The following is a 20,302-nucleotide window of genomic DNA, read 5'->3' on the forward strand; positions in this document are numbered from 1 at the left end:
GCACGCTTGTGTCGCGCGCTGATAATCGCTGCTCTTATTTCCTGATGGCTTTTACAGTCAATCAGCCATATCACATAATCACATAAAAGCGTATATCTCCGTGAAAACGAGTCTGATTATCCTAAGACTGATAACATAGATTCCTTACGTGACATCAGATGGTATCCAAATGGTATATTCCAATTCCTGATCACCATTCGAAAAAATCGATAATTGTATTGATCAACCGTGTATACAGTAGAACACATAATCCCCGTGGCTCAGCGGCTCCAGAATGAACTCTGGTAGACCCCGGTTACATCAGTGAGAAGTAAAATGTGGAGTCAGAAATCCTTTCTCCCATTCACTTTCATTGAGTCCAATCCAAAAGGGTGATTTACCATCTGGGAGACGATAGGGGGCGCCTTTTTCACATCCGAGCACCAGGGGTGCCTGGAACTCCAACGGTAGGCTCGCTTGATGCAATATTATGATTTCAGATCGCTAATAAAAAAAAAAAAAACGAATAAAACGAATATTCTCGTGATGGGCATTCAACCCGCGGGGGGTAAACCCGAGAAATCTCGGGCGTGGCATCCAAAGTGTTAATATAAACCCACATAGCTAGAAAACAATGCTAAACACTGGAAAAGGCCATTTATAAGATAGTTCCCCTTTAAGGAAAGAACAGATGTGGTTCTTGTATGGTATAGTTTAAATATAGTACGCATAACATAATGAAATTGTATATTGTATTGTAGTGTACAGTGCCTTCTCAGGAATTTAGCATGTCTATTTTTATCATGCACACCTTATGTCTTACCTGTTTTTTTTTCTATGTCTATTTTATTATTGCACAATGGATGCGGGCATGACCACCCGCATTTCACTGTATGCCCTGGTATGTATGTGACAAATAAACCTCTTGATTCAATCCATGTCAACCCCCTCCTCCTCCTTCCAACTCACCCCACCCCCTCCCAACCCAATATCTGGCCCTCTCATTATACCTGGCCCGACCACAATCCCCTTCTCTCTAAGACCTAGGTTTAACTGGATTCTGGAGCTCTTTGGGGAGATACTAGGCTTGTCTCCTCATGGAGTCATCCAGCAATAACTCTTGATATATTTGTACTTGATACTCTGAGATAAATAAATCTGTGTTAACCAAGTCTATATTTGACATCCTTATGAGTACATCCTTACTCATGGTAAATTCCTCCACAATGCCCTGCCTGGAATTGTTCCATTGACAATGGTTCAGTGCAGTTAACACAAAATCATCAGATATAGTCTAATATCTACAGTACGTCATTTATAATAGTCCAATATTCAAATAACTGTCCAAGTGGTATACAATTTTAAACCAAAGGAGGGGGTAAAAAAGGAAAGATAACTCATATGACAAAAAAAATAACAAGGAGTGTCATAGATTCAAAGTCTTTGTGCCACCACTAGGGGCAGAGTGGCTAACCGTAAGTGAGCGAGTGACACTGCAGGGCTATGTTTCATTAGTTCTTTAACATGTCCTCGCTGACTGCTCCTCTGCACGTCCCCTCAGGGGAATCCCTGCAGCCTAAGCACAGTTCCATCACTGTGAAAAACTTTGTGAGATCGACCCTTCCAGGGCCGAGGGAGCAAGTCAATGATTTTTCATAATTTCCTGTGAAGTAAACACATAATATCAAGATAACTATAATAATCCTAGACAAAAATCAATCAGTGATATTTTCGAAGTCATTACTCTGTAATTACTTAGATTTTTTTTTTTACAACCAAAGATTACACTGTTGCCCCCTCCTCCATTGACGTTGTCTGCATAAGAGCAAGTGCATTCCATTTCAATCCCCCACTCCCGCTCGCCCTCCTACCATGCACCCCTGCTCTCGTGTGACGTGACACATATTACCAAGGGTTGAGGGAAAGTCAGGGAGGGTACAGCTAACAATTAATCAAACCCAAGTCTGACGTTATTTGCATCTAAAACACCAAAGGATCATAAGAACACAACATCAGATTACCACTTGTAGTTCTTGCTCTACAACATTCTCAAGGTGTATGTTGTCTTACAACGCACCTACCAGACCCACTTAAGAGGAATACATCAACATTTGAGCATCCAGTGGAAAGTTCAACACGGTATAGAACGCTTTAGCACACCGTTAGGTTCTCTCGGTTCCATAGAAGCGCGTCAAATATCCCCGATCCATATGTTGTGGTGGATTATGCCGTGGAGCAAATAGACATTGGATGTACCAGATGGTGATCAAACAATTGGAATATTATTTTTGGAATACCGGTACTCCCGATCACAGGTAAGCACAATCTGATGTCAATTTTAGCTTGATCCTGCAATGCTTTTATACCGATCGGGCTGATTTAGTGTCCAATACGAATGCCGTTACTGACAATCAAATAATCAGAAACAACCCCCCCCCCCCCCCTTTCATGCATTCATGATGGAACATAATACCTATGATATAGATTTGATTTCGGAATAATAGCGTGTAAAGGCAAGACATGGTAACGTCTATAGTGGAATTGACGTATACGGCTATACAGTAACTCAGCATTTCTCAGCACCGCTCTAAAACCATACTTATATTCACCACGGTATAACACGGGAACGTATGGATGGAAAAATGTATTCTTTTTCACATATTGAATGATAGATAGGTGCTGTCAAATGTGCTGTCAAATGGGCCATAGTATTGTATCCATAGCTATAATATAGAATATAGTTATAGCCCTGCAAACACCACCACATATTCCTATACTATACTTCATTATTGTTATTGTTATTATTAACAATATTATTATGATGGTTGTATCAACCCTAAATCTGAGTTGGGGGGGGGGGGGGGGGGTGCAATGCAGACAAACAGCTGCATACAGTGCGACAATTTCACTCACATTTGCCCATTCATTTTTGGACACATCACACACCATGTGCCGTCATAGCTCCACCTACAGGCCTAATGGAGAACACCAGGAGAACACCAGGATGTGAATGGAGGGTGAATGTGAGGTATATCGTGTAAATAAGTTTTGATTGATCGCAAGACTAAAAAAATAAATAATAATAAGTTACCAGAACTTAAAAATATTGAGTTCAGTTACTGTGCATTAAGGTTTTCAGTTTTCAATCCATAATAAATTAACAGAAAATAAGTACACAACCACATTATTTCAACCTAATAAAACTATGTTTATTGTCATTGTTTTAAGAACACAAGTTGACTGGGTAATTTTGAGTACAAAAAATGGCTTTTAACATGTGCAATGTTCAATGACATAGAAAAATAAATAATAAAATTAGTTGATTAATCCCACTGGTCACAATGGTGACCGTAATAATGTTTTTGTTATAAGGCTCTGCAAATGTTACTGAATGATGTAGCAATGTATTTCCAGCTAAATTGAAATAATAAACAAATAAAGGGTCTCAATTAAATATGTGGTAGTAAAAAGAACCTGAGGGAGGATTTCAACAAGATAAATGCGACAACAGTGCAAAATATTTCACTATAATATTTCAAAGCAAAAAAAATAATAATATTTTTTATATTTTAATTTAAAAAAAATGTAATGCTGCCCCCTGTGCCTATGAAAATGCCCACGCAGGCACGCGTGCCTAGGGTTGCCTACCCCTGCTTTTGAGCGTCAGCCTTTTAACAACACATCACGCATATCGCTCCGGCACTGATTGAGTTAAGCATCCTTGGGATTCTTGAAGGGTGCTATAGAAATCAGCACTGTGGCTACAATTAGATATTATATTATATAATTTCTGTATGTTTTAAAATCAAGCTACAGAGTAGGGCTGGGCGATATGGCCTCTAAATAATATCGCGATATATTTTGGCTATATCACGATACACAATATATATCGCGATATTTTTACATTTCCTCTAAAGCACTTAAAAATGCCCATTACATTTGAAAATAACATAAATGAAAGTGCACTCTTTGTCCATGCCTCTAGACATTTTAAAATAACATAAATGAAAGTGCACTCTTTGTCCATACCACTAGACTAGGCATTTTAAAATAACATAAAATTAAATTGCACTCTTTGTCCATGCTACTAGACATTTTAAAATAACATAAATAAAAGTGTACTCTTTGTCCATACCAGTAGGCATTTTAAAATAACATAAATGAAATTGCACTCTTTGTCCATGCCACTAGACATTTTAAATGAAAGTACACTTTTTGTGCATAATGTCAAAAAACAAGTCTGGTCAAAAACGGTAAACAAAAAATTGCTGCATTTTGTGCATGGTTGTGTCCTGTGTGTTTGTGACAACCAGTCAGTACCAACAGGTATCTAGAGGTTTTGTGCCAAAAACACAAGCCTATCAACTAGGGATGCACCGAATGGGAAATTCTTGGGCGAAACCGATACCGAAAATAGGAAACAGTTGGCTGAAAACCGAATGCCGAAAATGAATATGAATATATATATATAATGTATTGTTTTTTTTTGGCTACCTGATTATGGCAAAAGACATGATTATGGCAAAACTTAACTTAAATAATATTAATAATCACTATTATGGGCCCATAAAACATTTATTCAGCACTTTTGAATGCATACATTAATTCCAGACTGACTGCTGAAAGATTGTACAATTTAAACATTTTCTCTTTGCATACAACAAAATGTGCATTAAAGTAAAGTGCATTTTCTTTTCTCTGTAGGATAACTACAACAAGTGCATTCAGAACAAAGCCAAGGTGCTTTAAAACTGCATAAAGATCACGGGCGGTTAGGTGGCGTAGCGGAGATTGCGTTCGTCACCAACCCCGGAGCTGTGAGCTGGATTCGCCTGTTCGAATCCAGCTCACAGCTCCGGGGTTGTCACCAGCTTGGCTGGCCGTTCACACCAATACAATTGGCTGTATTAGAGGGTGGGAGAAGCTGGCGGGGTGGGTCCGGGTCGTTGTAAACAGCGACTCCTACAGTTCGGTCGGGGCGCCTGCTAAGCGCGGATAGGACCTGGGTGGGATAGTGTGATCCTTCCACACGCTACGCCCTCTCAGGGAGGATCCGCGCTTGATTGATTGATTGATTGAAAACTTTATTAACAGATTGCAGAATGGGTACAATACAGTACAGCTCAATACACACAATTGTTAAGGGGATGCAGACCAGAGAAAGACTTTCGTCTTGTTTACATCAGGGTCCCCCATTTTCAATTCATCAGGACATAATATGTATAGATGTATAGATGTAGTATAGATGTAGTATAGATGTAGCAGTACTGACTATCTGTATGTCATGTATGTCATATATTATATGACATACATGACATACAGATAGTCAGTACTGCTACATCTATACATTTATGACATACCAGATTTGCAAATACAGTACTGTTTGTGATACAGAAGGAGTCAGGAAAAGGGAGTATATACATTTGACGTAGAAACTGTACATTGGAGGAGGTTGGGTGGGGGGGGTTGGGTACACTGGGATATTGACAACCATACTGGGTAATCTACATTGGAGGTGGTTGGGGGGGGGGGGGCACACTGTATATACAAGCAAAACTGTACATTGAGGGGGGGGGGGGGGGGGGGGGGAGACACTGTACAAACAAACAAAATTGTACATTGGACTATTGACAAAACCATACTAGGTAAATGACTGTACATTGGAGGGGGTTGGGTTAGGATATTTACAGGGGCCAGTGTTGAATTGCAGTCTCCCGTAGGTGTCCCTTGAGAGAGGTTTTGAAAGTGGGTAGTGATCCACATTCCTTTACAGCTTTGGGTAGGGCGTTCCACATTGATGTGGCATAATTGCGAAACGTGTTTAGTCCCTTATTTGAGCCGAATCTGGGTTTAACATGATTTGTGGAGCTCCCTCTGGTGTTGTGATCGTGGTATTCACTGACCTTTGGGAAGTATTTTGACATGTACATGGGTACCTTGGTCGTGTAGTGCATCTTGTAGACCAGGCCCATTGCAAGTTGCTGTACTCTGTCGTCAACTCTAAGCCATCCTAGGTTGTCAAAGTGGGCAGGGGTGAGGTGGGTTCTAGGAGTAAGGTCAAGCAGTAGTCTGACCAGTTTGTTTTGAGATGTTTGTAATTTTGTTTTTAGCGCCTTTGAGGTGCTTTGGTACCATGAGGTGCAAGCATAGTCGTAGTACCCCTGAATGAGTGCTCCTGCCAGAGTCTTCAGGGTATTCTTGTTTACCAGAGAGGAGATCCGGTACAAGAATCGAGTTCATTGGTTGACTTTTTTTATTACATTGGATGCCATTTTGTCACAGGAGAGATTAGCCTCTAGGATGGAACCCAGGTAGGTAATTTCATCTTTCCTTGTGACAATATTGTCACCCACTGTAACTGAGAAGCTGTCGGTCTTGCTGAGTTTGTTATTTGAACCGAAGAGAATGGACTCTGTTTTGCCCATGTGTAATGATAGTTTGTTATCAGCGAGCCATATGCAGATTCTGCCTAGTTCCGAGCTGAGGGTTTTTTCAACCTGTAACTTGTTCTTGTCAGAGACCAGCAGGGCTGAGTCGTCCGCAAACAGGAACAAGTTGCAGTCACAAGCTGACGACATGTCATTTGCATAAATAAGGAACAGTAGCGGTCCTAGTATGCTTCCTTGTGGAACACCACAGCTCACTGTGAGGGGGGGGGATAGGGTACCGTTTACCTCCACCATCTGTTCCCTCCCCTCAAGGTAGGATTGCATCCAGCTCACTGATAGACTATCAAAACCAATTGCTTTTAGCTTGTCAATCAGAATGGAGTGATTGACCGTGTCAAAGGCCTTTTGTAGGTCCAGCATGACCATGCCGCAGTATTTGCCTGCGTCCACCTCTTGTTTGATGTGGTCATTCAAATAGAGAAGGCATGTGTCAGTGGAGTGGGATGTTCTGAAGCCAGATTGGAATTCGTAGATTAGATTTTTTTCCGCTAGGTACTTTTCGACCTGTTCGTAGACTATTTTTTCCATGACTTTCGAGATGGAGGTGAGAATAGAAACAGGGCGGTAGTTGCCTGGGTCTAATTTGCTGCCCTTTTTGTGCAGAGGGGTCACCCTCGCAATTTTGAAGTCCTTGGGGACGTGTTCCTGTTTTATGGAGAGGTTTATTATGTGTGTGATGATTGGGGTGATGGCGGCTGCTGAGTCTCTGAGGAATTTGGAAGGGATGTTGTCGTGGCCAGTGGCCTCGTTAGGTTGGAGGGCGCTCAGTTTATTGAGTACCTCATCTGTTGTTACCATTTCCAGCTTGAAGTCGTCCTTGCGGACCCCTAGGTTTTTGTAGTAAGCTACTATGTGTTCTACCCCATAAAGCCCTGAGTGGGAGGGTAGTTTGTTTACCAGTGTTGTGGCTATGTTTGTGAAGGAAATGTTTAAGTAATTGGCTACATCCAGCTCGTCTGTGATGAGCGTGTTGTCCGTTTTTATGTTTATGTTTGAGAATCTGGTTTTAAGTTTTTTACTGCATCCTAGTTGATTATTGAGTAATTTCCAAAGTTCACGTGGTTTGTTTTTGTTTTCCTCAGTTTTGTCATTGATGAAATTCTTTTTTGCAGTTTTGATCATGGAGTTTACGTCGTTTCTTAGTCTGTTTCTTTCTAGTTTGAGTTCAGTCACGTGGGCTTGGAGTTCACTGCCCGTGCTTTTAGTAAGCTTTGACTGACTTTTACGAAACTCAGAGCATTTTTTGTCTCTGGTTTTCATAGCGGCCAGTATTTCGGAGTGCATCCACGGCTTAGCGCGATTTTTTACCCTGGTGGTTCTTAGGGGGGCCATGTCGTTTAGTATTGTTGAGAATTTGGTTTTGAAACCAAGCCATGTTTCTTCAACCAGTGTACCATTGAGTTCATCTGACCAGTCCAGACTCTCCAGTTCAAGGTTGAAGGCCTCGCTAGAGTAGGTTTTGAGGTCTCTAGATGTGACTGTTTTGTGGCAGCCAGCCTTTTGTTTTAGTTTTTTGCGGGTACAGAATATCATATAATGATCACTTAACCCGCTGCCAGGTGAAAAGAAGCGGTTGATTGGCTGGACGTGTGTCGGAGGAAGCACGTGATAGCCTCCACTCTCCCAGATGATCTGACTGTGGGGGGTAAGTGCGCAGCGACCAGGAAGGGGATTGGGAATTGGCATACGACTAACATTGGGATGGGAGAAAATCGGGGGAAAATGGAGGGGGAAAAAGATCAAAAAAAAATAAAATAAAAAAACTGCATAAAGATCTGCATAAAGACACACACACACACACACACAAGAGGTGTTCAAATCAAATCAAACCCCCCCTCTTAAAAACAAAAACCTATGTTTAACCTAGCCATCTATAAAACATCATGCTAAAACTGTGAAACAAACATCCTACTCCCCTAAAGAAAGAAATACATAGCAAACATGACTCAGTTATGCAATAGTGCTGCTGCTTTTTATTTTGTTAAAATCTTTTAGTTAATAAGACTAAAAGACTACAATATGACTACAACGATTTGATGACTGCTTCCTGTCCTCGCATTTCCATTTCCGTTTTAACATACATTTTTTAACAACAGATTGCTGCTAATTAAACACTTCATGGAAACGGAGTAACGGTATGTCGAGTTCATACGTGTAGTGTAGTATGAACTCGACATCATAACGTTAACGTTACTCCGTTTCAAGTGTTGCTGCCACCGTTGCGTCGCAGATTGATCGTACACTGTTAGCTCCGTAGCTAATCCGCTCCTAGAGACTATCAGTATCAACGGCATCTGGCTTGAGGGCTGCCCGGTGGCATGTAACTATGTTCCCACAGGTACTAATATAAATAATCGTTCCGATGGGGAACTGCTGTATACTCGATATATCGCCCACCCCTACTACAGAGAAAAACATAATTCTTTGGAGTTGCCAGATGGTTGATGTCCTTGCTTTAAAGATCATGCTAGCTCGTATTTGGTTTAAAACAAATATTGTACTAATGTGTTAGAATTATGCATTACAGGGCGACTGGGTGGTGCAGCGGATATTGCGCTCGTCACCAACGCAAGAGACACCGGTATCGAATCAGACTGTCAGCGTTGCCTCCGGCTTGGGCCGGCCGTCATACTGACTCAATTGGCAGAGTCAGCGGCAGGGGAGTCGATGGGTGGTAGTCTGATCGTTGTAAACAGCGACTCCTACAGGTCGGTCAGGGCGCCTGCACAGCAAAGACAGGAAATGGCGGGGGCAGTGAGAGCCTCCCACACGTTACACCTCGCCAATGAGAGTCCGCGCTGGCAGGTGAAAAGATGTGACTGGCTGCCTCCACATGTATCAGAGGGGACATGTGATGGGCTTCTATCCTCCCTACGACCGGCCAGTGGGGGGCACATGCGAGCAACGATCAGGACAGGGGATGGAGAATTGGCACGAGAGGTAAATTGGGATGGGAGAAAAATCACAGAAAAAGGAGGAGAAAAAGTAGATAAAAAAAAATAATTATGCATTACAGCGAAAATACTTTACGCGTAGAAGTGAAATTGGTTGGGGCGGCTGGGTGGCGCAGCGGACTAAGCGCTCGTCACCAACGCAAGAGACACTGGTATTGAATCCGGCTGTCAGCTTTGCCTCCGGCTTGGCCGGCCGTCATACTGGCTCGATTGGCAGAGTCAGCGGGAGGGAAGCCGGTGGGTGGGTCCGGGTCGTTGTAAAACAGCGACTCCTACAGTTCGGTCGGGGCGCCTGCACAGCGAGGGAAGGATCTGGAGGGAGGTAGTGTGACCTTCCACACGTTACACTCTCCCAGTGAGTCCGCGCTGCCAGGTGAAAAAAAGTGGTAGGCTGGGTACACGTGTCGGAGGAAGCATGCGATAGTCTCCGCCCTCCCAGACCGACGGTAGGGGGTAGAGTGCGCAACGACCAGGAAGGGGATTGGGAATTGGCATAACGACTAACATTGGGAGGGGAGAAAAACGGAAAAAGAAGGGGGAAAAAGATTAAAAAAAAAAATGTAAATAAAAAAAAAATTGAAATTGGTACAATCTCTGTCGTACAACAGAAGGCTGATCAAAGAGTTTATTTGCCAAAATGTTGATGTATTGCCATAAGTGCGACTAAGTACACTATGTCCATCTGAAGTCTATACCATAGTAAGATTATACACACTTGTATACTAGCCATTCGTAGAGGAAAAAAAAGCTGAAGATATCTTAATTAACAAGAACACAAGGTAATGGTCCTAATAGTTTTTTTTTGTCTGAAATAATTTTTACCTTTCTTAAATTTATGGATTGGGATCCGCTTCAGCTGTTCCCTACTTAGGCGATTCTTCCTCATCCGCTTCCTGTACTGTACACAGCGTACAACCTGAACCAATGCAAGGACAAAAATTAAGACAATGTTATTGGTGCGATGATGATAAATTACAAACATTTTCTATAACATTTAACATTATATGAAACTGAAATGCAGCTATAGAAGCCCTACCCTGCCACTCTGTTCCAATAGAAATCTATACAAAAAATGCATAGTATGACTAGAATACATAAATAATAAATATAAATAACTGCAATAGTACTACTAAAATAATAAATACTACTACTAATAATAAAATCAATCAATCAATCAATCAATCAATAAGCACTTACCAAGATCACAACCATCACAAGAATGATCATGCCAACCACTCCAGTAAAGGGAATGAGATAGTAGGAGAGAGGAAATGCAAACTCCGGCTTCAGGATCACATAGGCCCTGCACACCAAACACAGAAGCATTAGGTTTTGGATGGCAACGTAGTCATGTTCATATAAATTTAGAGTCTCTGCTTGAGGGTTTTGAGTGGTAGTGGTTTTACGACTAGACGCAAAAGATTTGGCCTGCCAAGTAGTGTCCTCAGGAAAATTGCATCGGAAAACTAACACCACCATCACATTCCATGTTGAAAAGTACACATCCCGGGGAAGACCGCCTGCCGATCGGAGGCCGGGAAATATATATATATTTTTAAATCCAGCTTGAAGCTGCTGGTGCCTCTAGGAGTCTGTGGAAAACCTTTGTTGGGAGTGTATAGGGATGGCTAGGCACTACGTCATCATATTACAAAACGCCACTTCCGTGTTCTGTTGCTTCCAGGCGGGATATTCAAAGGCAGTAAAATGGTGCAGTGCTGTGTCCTAGGTTGCAGCAATAGAAATTATGTCAACAAAACAGTCTCTTATTACCGCTTTCCTCCGTTACCGTTTTTACTACAGTTTCTTAATTTTTTTTGGTTTGAGTTATACGAGTTGAGACCCCTTTTCAGACTTTGAGAAGTCAGCGAAGTAGGATGTCACAGTAAAAAGGGTGACCGGTTCCTGGGCTGTAGCCATTGCTGTTTACATTGGCCGCATTAGACTAAACATGCTAGTGGACACGGAAGTAATTTGTGATGTCACACTAGCCATCCCTATGCACACAGAGTCTGGCTTTGAAAAGTGGTGCAGAGCAGCTCTATTCCTGCTGGACATGCAAGCTCACTCTTGCTAATTTCTCTGAAATTGCCTACCCAACCTTTAACTTGCATCAATTGTATTACATTAACCCTTTCTCTGCCGGAAACGGCTTACGACGTGTTTCAAGTTCATGCAAATTCTGCCAGAGCACGGCGTATGACGTTATTCTGATCATATTTCATATTTTCGCCATTGGTATTCATATTTCCATCACGGAGGCTGGTCTGACGCTGTCTGAGCCAGCACAACTCTGCAACGCTTCAATACTGCCACCTGGTGGCTGATCGGCGAGTTGCAACCAGAAGTGGATCTCTTGTGATCCCGGTGAGTCTCCCTATTCCGTCCGGCCACTCGTATATCGTCGCGGGACTCAATACACACACCGTGGATATGGATCGTTGCCATAACTCAATAAACAACATGATTTGGGCGTGTATTCGTATTATACAAACCGGAAATAGATCGCCTCGATCCCCATCACATGACTGGGATCTGTTTGCTCCAGTATCATCGCCCAACGCTAAGAGGAGGATGCCGTGAGTTTCAGCGTGAGTGTTTATCATTATCGATACAAACTGCTCTGATCAATATATCACCCATACTACATAAATCATTTAACGTCGATCACGGAATTATAAACGATACCCCCCCCCCCCCCCCCTCCGTTCACCCGCGCATGATCAGTCATAACATTTAGGACCATGTACAGTTGAAATTTTTTATATAGCGTGCATCGGTATCAAACGGCATTTGATAATCTAATATGTGCATTTATGTCTATATCTCACGTTCTAGGAAATACTGCAGAAAACGATAAAAACATATTTATACTCTAGACGGTATTTTCGTATGAATGTGTGAATGAAAAAGTAAAACGTTCCTACATCCTGAACGATAGATAATCGATGTTGAATGGGCCATAGTAATGTCAATTTAGCAATACAATTTAAAAAGTTATAGCCCTGCAAAGAAGGTGAACATCTCCATAGACTTACAGTGCTGGCAGAGATCAAACATCAATGGATATAAGCGTGGCAGTTAATGTGTTAAAGGCCAAATCAGCAATCCAAACATAAACAAATGGGTAGCCCCACCACAAAAGAAAAAAAACACAATACAACTAACACTAGACAACAGGTCGTTTTTAAATTGTACTGTATTTGCTGTATTGTGTGGCTGTAAAAGGTTTGTTTATGCTGGCCATGTAAGCGCTGGAGTAAAATATATCTACCGTATATTCCGCTAGAAATGGAACACAAGTTGTATATTGTGAAAATACTTTTGGCCAGATCAGCCTTAGTGTACTGAATTAAAAGTATACAGGTATGGATCCAAATAGAAGTCTGCGATTCAACGACACCGTTGTCTGAGGTTTATCTTGGCAAAACATACCATGAGAATACTAGGAATAATGTATATCAAAAAGCAGGGTAGCCGGACCAGCACTCTCAGTTTCAATGTTTTTAATGGCAGCCTGAATAGATAGCAGACATGTTTCGGACAATGTCCTTCTTCAGTGATATGGCTATACTAGGAATAACAATTGACCTATTCTCAAACTCTGCCCTTGGAAGCAACAGTGATGATTGGAGGATCAAGAGAAGAGGACAGGGCTTGAATGACCTGAAAACCAGCCACCTGTCAATTATTTACATATGATCCAATAGGGTCTGTGAGTTACAAGTTTCTATCACTATAGTGTTCATAGCTAAGTATTACCAGGATATTGGTGGAGTATCTCTGCTTCCTACCAACTAACATGGCAGTCAACCGATAATGCTACAGTAATGACATAGTTGGCTTGGAATACATTTCTGACCACGTAATGTCAAGAGTGTTGCAATGGTTGCTACAAAGACACAATCTTTATTGGTTTTATTCATTGATGTCTCCTTGGTGAATTCAAATGTATATTAAAAACAAACTTGGGAGTTTACTTACCCTTGTTCTGGAATGATGAAGTTCCTGAGAATTTGGGAGGCATAGTAGCTGGTGAAGACTGAGGGAATCTCAATTTCCTCTGCAAGGGTGTCTACATAAACATCCGAATAGAACAGCCGTTAGATAGAAATTGGACAGCGGAAACCGCCAACAGTAGGGACTTTCAGCCAAACGATGTAAATGGGTCGAGACATGTTAGGAAGCAGCCTCACCATTGCTGTAGTTCATAGAGAGCAGAGTGTCGGAGTACATGTTGTGAATGATGGCAGCGCTGAAGCCAGCTTGTTGTGCATGAAGAACCTGGGAATCATTAAAAAGTCCCCTTTTACACTTTGATTCAAATATAGGTCGGCTGCCAGTCCGTTTGCGGTGGTGAATACGCATGTTTGTCTCAAGGCTAGCCCTACATGCATCATCAAAGCGCATGTAGGTGTTTTTAATGCTCTGTACCATTATTACTATCCAAAATGTAATACATTGTGGAATATTACTGTAATGAGCTGTATGTGTATGATCCAAGCGTCCTATGATCCTCATAGGAGCATAACAGAAAAAAGCATTCCATGTGAAGGTATTGTGTATTTTTGCATGTCAACACATTTTTTCTCCCCATTTTCTATTTTTCTCCCATCCCAATTTCTTATTATCCAATTATACCCTCCCCTGTCTCGAACGTTGTTAGACCATGCCTCCCACTGGTCGGCTGCAATGTGGACCAAGCCTTGCATCACGTGTCCCCTCCGGTACACGAGGAGGCAGCTGTCGCATCTTTTCACCTGCACAGCGCGATCTCTCAGCGGCGAGGAGTAACGCGTGGGAGGCTCACGCTGCCCCCATTGCTTCCTGATTCTGCTGTACAGGCGCACCAACCGACCTGTAGGAGTCGCTGTCCACAACGTCCGATCCCCACCCACCGGCTTTCCCACCCCCTAATACTGCCAATTGTATTAGTATGAACGACCAGCCAAGCCGGAAGCAACGCCGAGAGCTGGGCTCGAACCCAGCATCTCCTGCGTTAGTGGCGAGCGCCTTGCCCACTGCGCCACCAACTAATAAAGAAACTTGAACTTGCATGATTAAAATACAGTACAGTCATACTGCATGATTAAAATACAGTACAGTCATACTGCATGATTCAAATACAGTACAATCATACTGTGTGATTAAAATACAGTACACTCATACTGCATGATTAAAATACAGTACAATCATACTGCATGGCATTTAAAACACACATAACACCACATTTACTACTGACCTTGATATCAAAATTACAATCATAGCGTCTAATGAGAGCTATGAATCTGGTGTCGTTGGGACTGACAGATGGAGGTGGTGGAGGCGGGGCTTCTATTGGTGTGCAGCCATTGAGTGGACGAGACTCTACCAGAAAGCCCTGGTGGATAAAGACTCAAAATTATGATTGTTATGTACCAAGGACATAAACCATGTTTCTCTGCTGTACTTCACCATCTCTCCATTAGTCTCTCTGTATGTTCTCTACTATACTTCTCTCTCCATTAGTCTCTCTGTATGTTTCTCTACTATAATTCTCTCTCCATTAGTCTCTCTGTATGTTTCTCTGATATACTATTCTTTGTCCATTAGTCTCTCTGTATGTTTCTCTACTATACTTCTCTATCTACATTAGTCTCTCTGTATGTTTCTCTACTATACTTCTCTATCTACATTAATCTCTCTGTATGGTTTCTGCTATACTTCTCTCTCCATTGGTCTCTCTGTATGTTCTCTACTATACTTCTCTCTCTCCATTAGTCTCTCTGCTATACTTCTCTATCTGTTAGTCTCTCTGTATGTTCTCTACTATACTTATCTCTCCATTAGTCTCTCTGTACGTTTCTCTACTTCACTCTCTCTCTAACCATTAGTCTCTCTGTATGTTTCTCTACTATACTTCTCTCTCCACTAGTCTCTCTGTATGTTTCTCTGCTATACTACTCTCTACATTAGTCTCTCTGTATGTTCTCTACTATACATTAGTGTGTTCTCAGTGTCTCTCTGTCTCTACATTTATCTGCCATACTTGTCTCTCTCACCATTAGTCTCTGTATGTTTATCTGCTATACTTGTCTATCTCCATTAGTTTCTCTGTATGTTTCTCTACTATACGTATCTCTCTCCAGTAGTCTCTCTGTATGTTTGTCTGCTATACTTCACTCTCTCTCTCACCATTAGTCTCTCTGTATGTTTCTCTGCCATACTTGTCTCTCACCACCATTAGTCTGTGTATGTTTCTCTCTCCAGTAGTCTCTCTGTATGTTTCTCTGCTATACTTCACTCTCTCTCTCCATTAGTCTTTGTATGTTTCTCTGCCATACTTGTCTCTCACCACCATTAGTCTCTGTATGTTTCTCTGCTATACTTGTCTCTCTCTCCATTAGTCTCTCTGCTATACTTCACTATCTCTCTCACCATTAGTCTCTCTGTATGTTTCTCTGATATATTTGTCTCTCTCACCATTAGTCTTTGTATGTTTCTCTGCTATACTTGTCTATCTCACCATTAGTCCATCTCTGGGCAGTGGGGATCCAAACAAGGCAGGTAGGTCCTCAAACAACATGGATGTCATGTTGCTGTAATGCTGCCAAAAAGAAAAACAGGAAAATGATCGTTCCATATTAATTCTAATGTGCATCTCTAATTCAACAATACCAATGAAGAACTAATGGATTGAATACAAAGCCAGAGCATTTAAGGATGGATGTTTAAGAAGATCACACTTGCCGCTTCTAAATACTGCTGGAGCTTACTATTCAGTATATGATGTGACATACTACATACAACATACTTGAAGGACCTGCACATCCAGGTGGAAGTGGCTGTTTGTAACACCAGAAGAAAAAAAACGTTCACTCACAGCTACGATCACTTGCTAGCTGTGCAATCGAGAGAATACATTTTTTTTAATGTTTGTTTCGGAACTGTTAGTTGAATTGGAAATAACACGGGAAATAATAATGTGGGATTGAAACAATCCTGTAGCAAACATCCAACATGAAACAAAATCTCTTTCACATACAGTATTTGCATACAAACAGAATACACGCTCAAAATTGCATACAATATAATATGCATCATGGTGAATTCTGAAGCAGTGATTGACTGTATTCACAAGGAGACTATTTTGCTCTAATGTCACGCTCAGGTTGGGTTCCATCCTGTTCCTAAGGACGGGTTCCTTTCCATCCTGGAAATACGGTGGGAACAGGGCAGAAAGGAACCGGACCGAGCATGACATTAAAGAGCAAAATGGCCGTTGTGTGAATGCGGTACACAGTCTCCCGACTTCTCTGCAATTAGCTGCCAGAGTACTCACAGCATATATGTAGGCGTGCGTCGTCGTGGGGACCAGGGAGCAGCATAACGTCAGCGTCAGGACAACCTGGACGCCCTGGCACAGCATCCTGGCTCACTAGTGCACACCGAACTGCGGTTTAAGGATGAAAGAATAGAGGGAGAAAACATTAGGGTTGGGTACCATTCACATTTGAACAGATACCGGTACCTGTGAATCGATACCGGTACCCAACGGTACCTTTTTCGGTACTTTAGTCAAAAAAATATCATCTACCTCAGTTGTAAAAAATTTGTCCAAACTTCAAATTATGTATTATTATTATTTATTTAGAACAATTTGTTAATATATATATATATATAATATTGCAGCGAGCATTGTCTGCATCTAGCTTTGTAAAGTGTAACCACACTTGCGACCATTTTCGGCTTGCCATTGCCCCTGCCCCGACTGCTTTGTTGTCGTTGAATCAAGTCAAATCCTAGGTAAGCGTGTATTGTGCACACGAGCGGTTTGACGTGAACGTGCTGCACATTTCATAGGTTTCGTTTTGACGTGATCGGAATTAACCTAAATGTGGCACCGGTGGATCTCACGTGAATCGGTACTCCGTAGTACCGACGTGATTCGGTCGATACCCTTAAAAGTACCGGATTCGGTACCCATCCCTAGAAAACATAATACTATGTCATGTTCACACTAGGGCTGGGTGATGAATCTAATCGTAATTGCAATGTCAGCCTGTGCAATTACATAACCGCAAAAAAGGCTGCAATTTAATAGACCTGTTCGCTGTATATGCCAGACACAGTGGGGCAAAAGGAACGTAATCCTGGTTGTTCACTCAGTTGGTATTGCTGATTGGCTCAAACATGGTTTGTTTGTAAACAGTGAACAGGTCTATTAACACTATGGTCGCCAAAAACGCTGTACCACGTCATTCCCCGCCATGCTCATTCTGCCAAAGACGCCGTACCACGTCTTTGATATCAATATTTCAAAAATCTGTGATCGAAATCATATTTCTCCCCCGGAGACTTGAGATCTACTGAGTTGATCCCCTCTCAACTCTCCAACGGTTCAAGAGTGCCATCTGGTGGCCGATCGCCCAGAGCGGAAACAGGAAATGGAAGCTGGTGCTCATTCCAATTCGGTCCGATCACTCGCTAATAGTCCCAGGACTCGAGCTAGACACAACGGATAGCAATCCGTTACCAATAACTCGATAAACAACATGATTTGGACGTATATACTATTATACAACCTGGAAATGGATCGCATATTTCTACATCCCATAATAGGAATATTTCTGCTCCACACTAATCGCCCAACGCTATGAGGAAGCTACGGTAAGATTCAGCGTTTTTTTTTAACGTGTTCGATATAAACTGCTCTGATGATCATATCACCCACACTAGATGAATCATCTAACGTTGGCCACGGAATTATAAACGACCCCCCCCCCCATCCGGTCAACATCAGATGATCAGTAGTAACTTCTAGAAGCACGTCCATTTGAATTTTTTTATCTCACGCAGATTGCTATCAAACTGTATTTGATCATCAATATAATGCATTTAGGTCTATAAATCACGTTCTGGAGAAAGCTGCAGAAAACGATAAAAACATACTTATACTTTAGACCGTATTTTAGTATGAATATGTGAATGAAAAAGTATAACGTTGCTACACCCTGAACAATAGATACTTGATGTTGAATGGGCCATAGTAATGTCAATTTAGCAATACAATTTAAAAAGTTATAGCCCTGCAAAGAAGGGGAACTTCTCCATAGACAAATAGAGCTGGCGGAAGATGGTATATTAAGAATATAAGCCTGGCGACCAAAGTGTTAAATAAATGTGTGTGTGTGTGTGCTGACTGCATACGAGTGAAAGCCTGCAACTTCTCGAATTAAATTAAAATCAGAGCCGCTAAATAGCTGCATATTAGGGCTGTCTTAAATACTTCAAAGCTTCGTTCGATGGGCATGAGATTCGAATGGGGAAATAAAATTTGAATATATATAAAAAAATATTTAAATTTTTTTAATAAAATGTTTTTCTTCTTCTGCTAAATCAACTCTGCCTCTCTTTGTTAACTACAACAAGCAATGCCGTTTGTTATTTAAGATGAGGTCGGACTCGGCACTGACAGATTTGTGTTCATTGTGCTGCTTTTATAAAGCCTCAAATGACCGCTTACAATATTTCATGAAAGCAAAGTGTTTCGTTTGTCTAAGATTTAAAAAGGTTTAAACTTTACAGCACTCACAATTCTCTATAGTATTTTTTATAGTGTACCGACCCATATAAAAACATGTCTTAACACAATGGCCGCCAACAACAAGTTAACTCGTTATAGCCCGCCAATCGAATTCTGCCAACGAGTATACTCGTTATTATGATAGTTATTTATTTTATTCGCTATTTCCATTCATAATTCATCCTGCTGTGCTGTGGGAATGTGTGGCACTCTGTCTGAGATCGCAACGGTCCGATATCGCCGACTGGTGGTATGCGGCCGGTGTTGCACTTACTTTCTGAAGGAAGCTTGACTCTGTGCGTCAGTGAATGTCTTCTAGGCGGAGTTATCTTTGAATCGCCTTCGGGATGCCAGAATCATTATGCTTTTGGGGCTTATGGCATGGGCCAAATGGACATACGATCTAGCAGATGGCAATCAAATAATTGGAATATTCTTTTTGCAGTCTCATCGGCCACAGGTAAGAGCAATCTAACGTTAATTTCAGCTTGATTGTCCATTGCCATCAGAGCCATCGCTCTGATCAACGTATGCTGTTGTACTAACGAATGCCGTTAAAACGACCCCCCCCCCCACTTTCCTGCATGCATGATGGAACATAATATACCGATCATAATATGCATTTGAATGTTTTATTGTAGCGTGTATAGTAGGGGTGGCCGATATTGGCATTCAAATGTGATATCGGAAATTATCGGTATCGGTTTAAAAAAAATATATATATATCTTTTTTTTTTACATTTATTTTTATTTGTTTATTATTTACCCAGGCAAGCAAGTAAGAACAAATTCTGATTTTATTTATTGTCAAAAGTATGCATAATGCTGTGTTAATTCCACAACAAGAGATATGTAAAGTTAATTACCTGAAATTATTCCGTTTGGGGGGGGGCTGCATATATCGGTATCGGTTGATATCGGAAATTAAAGGGGAACTCCAACATTTTGGGAAATTAGCTTATTTAACATCTTCCCTGGAGTTAGACAAGAAGATGCATACCTTTTTTGTCTCTGTGCGTGCATTTTAGCTTTGGGAATAGACGCTCCGTTAGCATAGCTTAGCTTCATCACTGGAAGTGAGGCAGGACAGTAGCCTTACAGTGCCTTACAGTGTATTGCAAGGTCTGACATTGACCAAATTTGATATGCATGACCTTGGTGGGCTCTAGGTCAACTCCTGAAAAGGGGGTCAATGTCAGACCTTGCAATCAAAAGTTAGGGGGCGCACTGAAATTATGGCAAGGGTTATTAGCCCCCTAACTTTTGATTGCAAAGTCTGACATTGACCCCCTTTTCAGGAGTTGACCTAGAGCCCACCAAAGTCATGCATATCAAGTTTGGTCAATGTCAGACCT

At 41.6% G+C, this 20,302-nt stretch overlaps 1 protein-coding gene across 1 annotated transcript in view; it reads right to left on the reverse strand.

The window, feature by feature from the left end:
• rnf167 (ring finger protein 167) overlaps positions 1-20,302 on the reverse strand; it is a 71,333-nt gene that overhangs the window by 40,866 nt on the left and 10,165 nt on the right. The window contains exons 2-8 of the mRNA XM_084320773.1: positions 16,704-16,814; positions 15,888-15,968; positions 14,625-14,762; positions 13,579-13,666; positions 13,367-13,457; positions 10,580-10,685; positions 10,205-10,298 (exon numbers count right to left, since the gene is read on the reverse strand). Coding sequence (XP_084176899.1) covers positions 10,205-10,298; positions 10,580-10,685; positions 13,367-13,457; positions 13,579-13,666; positions 14,625-14,762; positions 15,888-15,968; positions 16,704-16,790 — 685 coding nt within the window. The 5' untranslated portion in view covers positions 16,791-16,814. The remainder of the gene's footprint in view (positions 1-10,204; positions 10,299-10,579; positions 10,686-13,366; positions 13,458-13,578; positions 13,667-14,624; positions 14,763-15,887; positions 15,969-16,703; positions 16,815-20,302) is intronic.

Source organism: Notolepis coatsorum (assembly GCF_963971535.1).
Source record: "Notolepis coatsorum genome assembly, chromosome: 8".
Taxonomy (NCBI): domain Eukaryota; kingdom Metazoa; phylum Chordata; class Actinopteri; order Aulopiformes; family Paralepididae; genus Notolepis; species Notolepis coatsorum.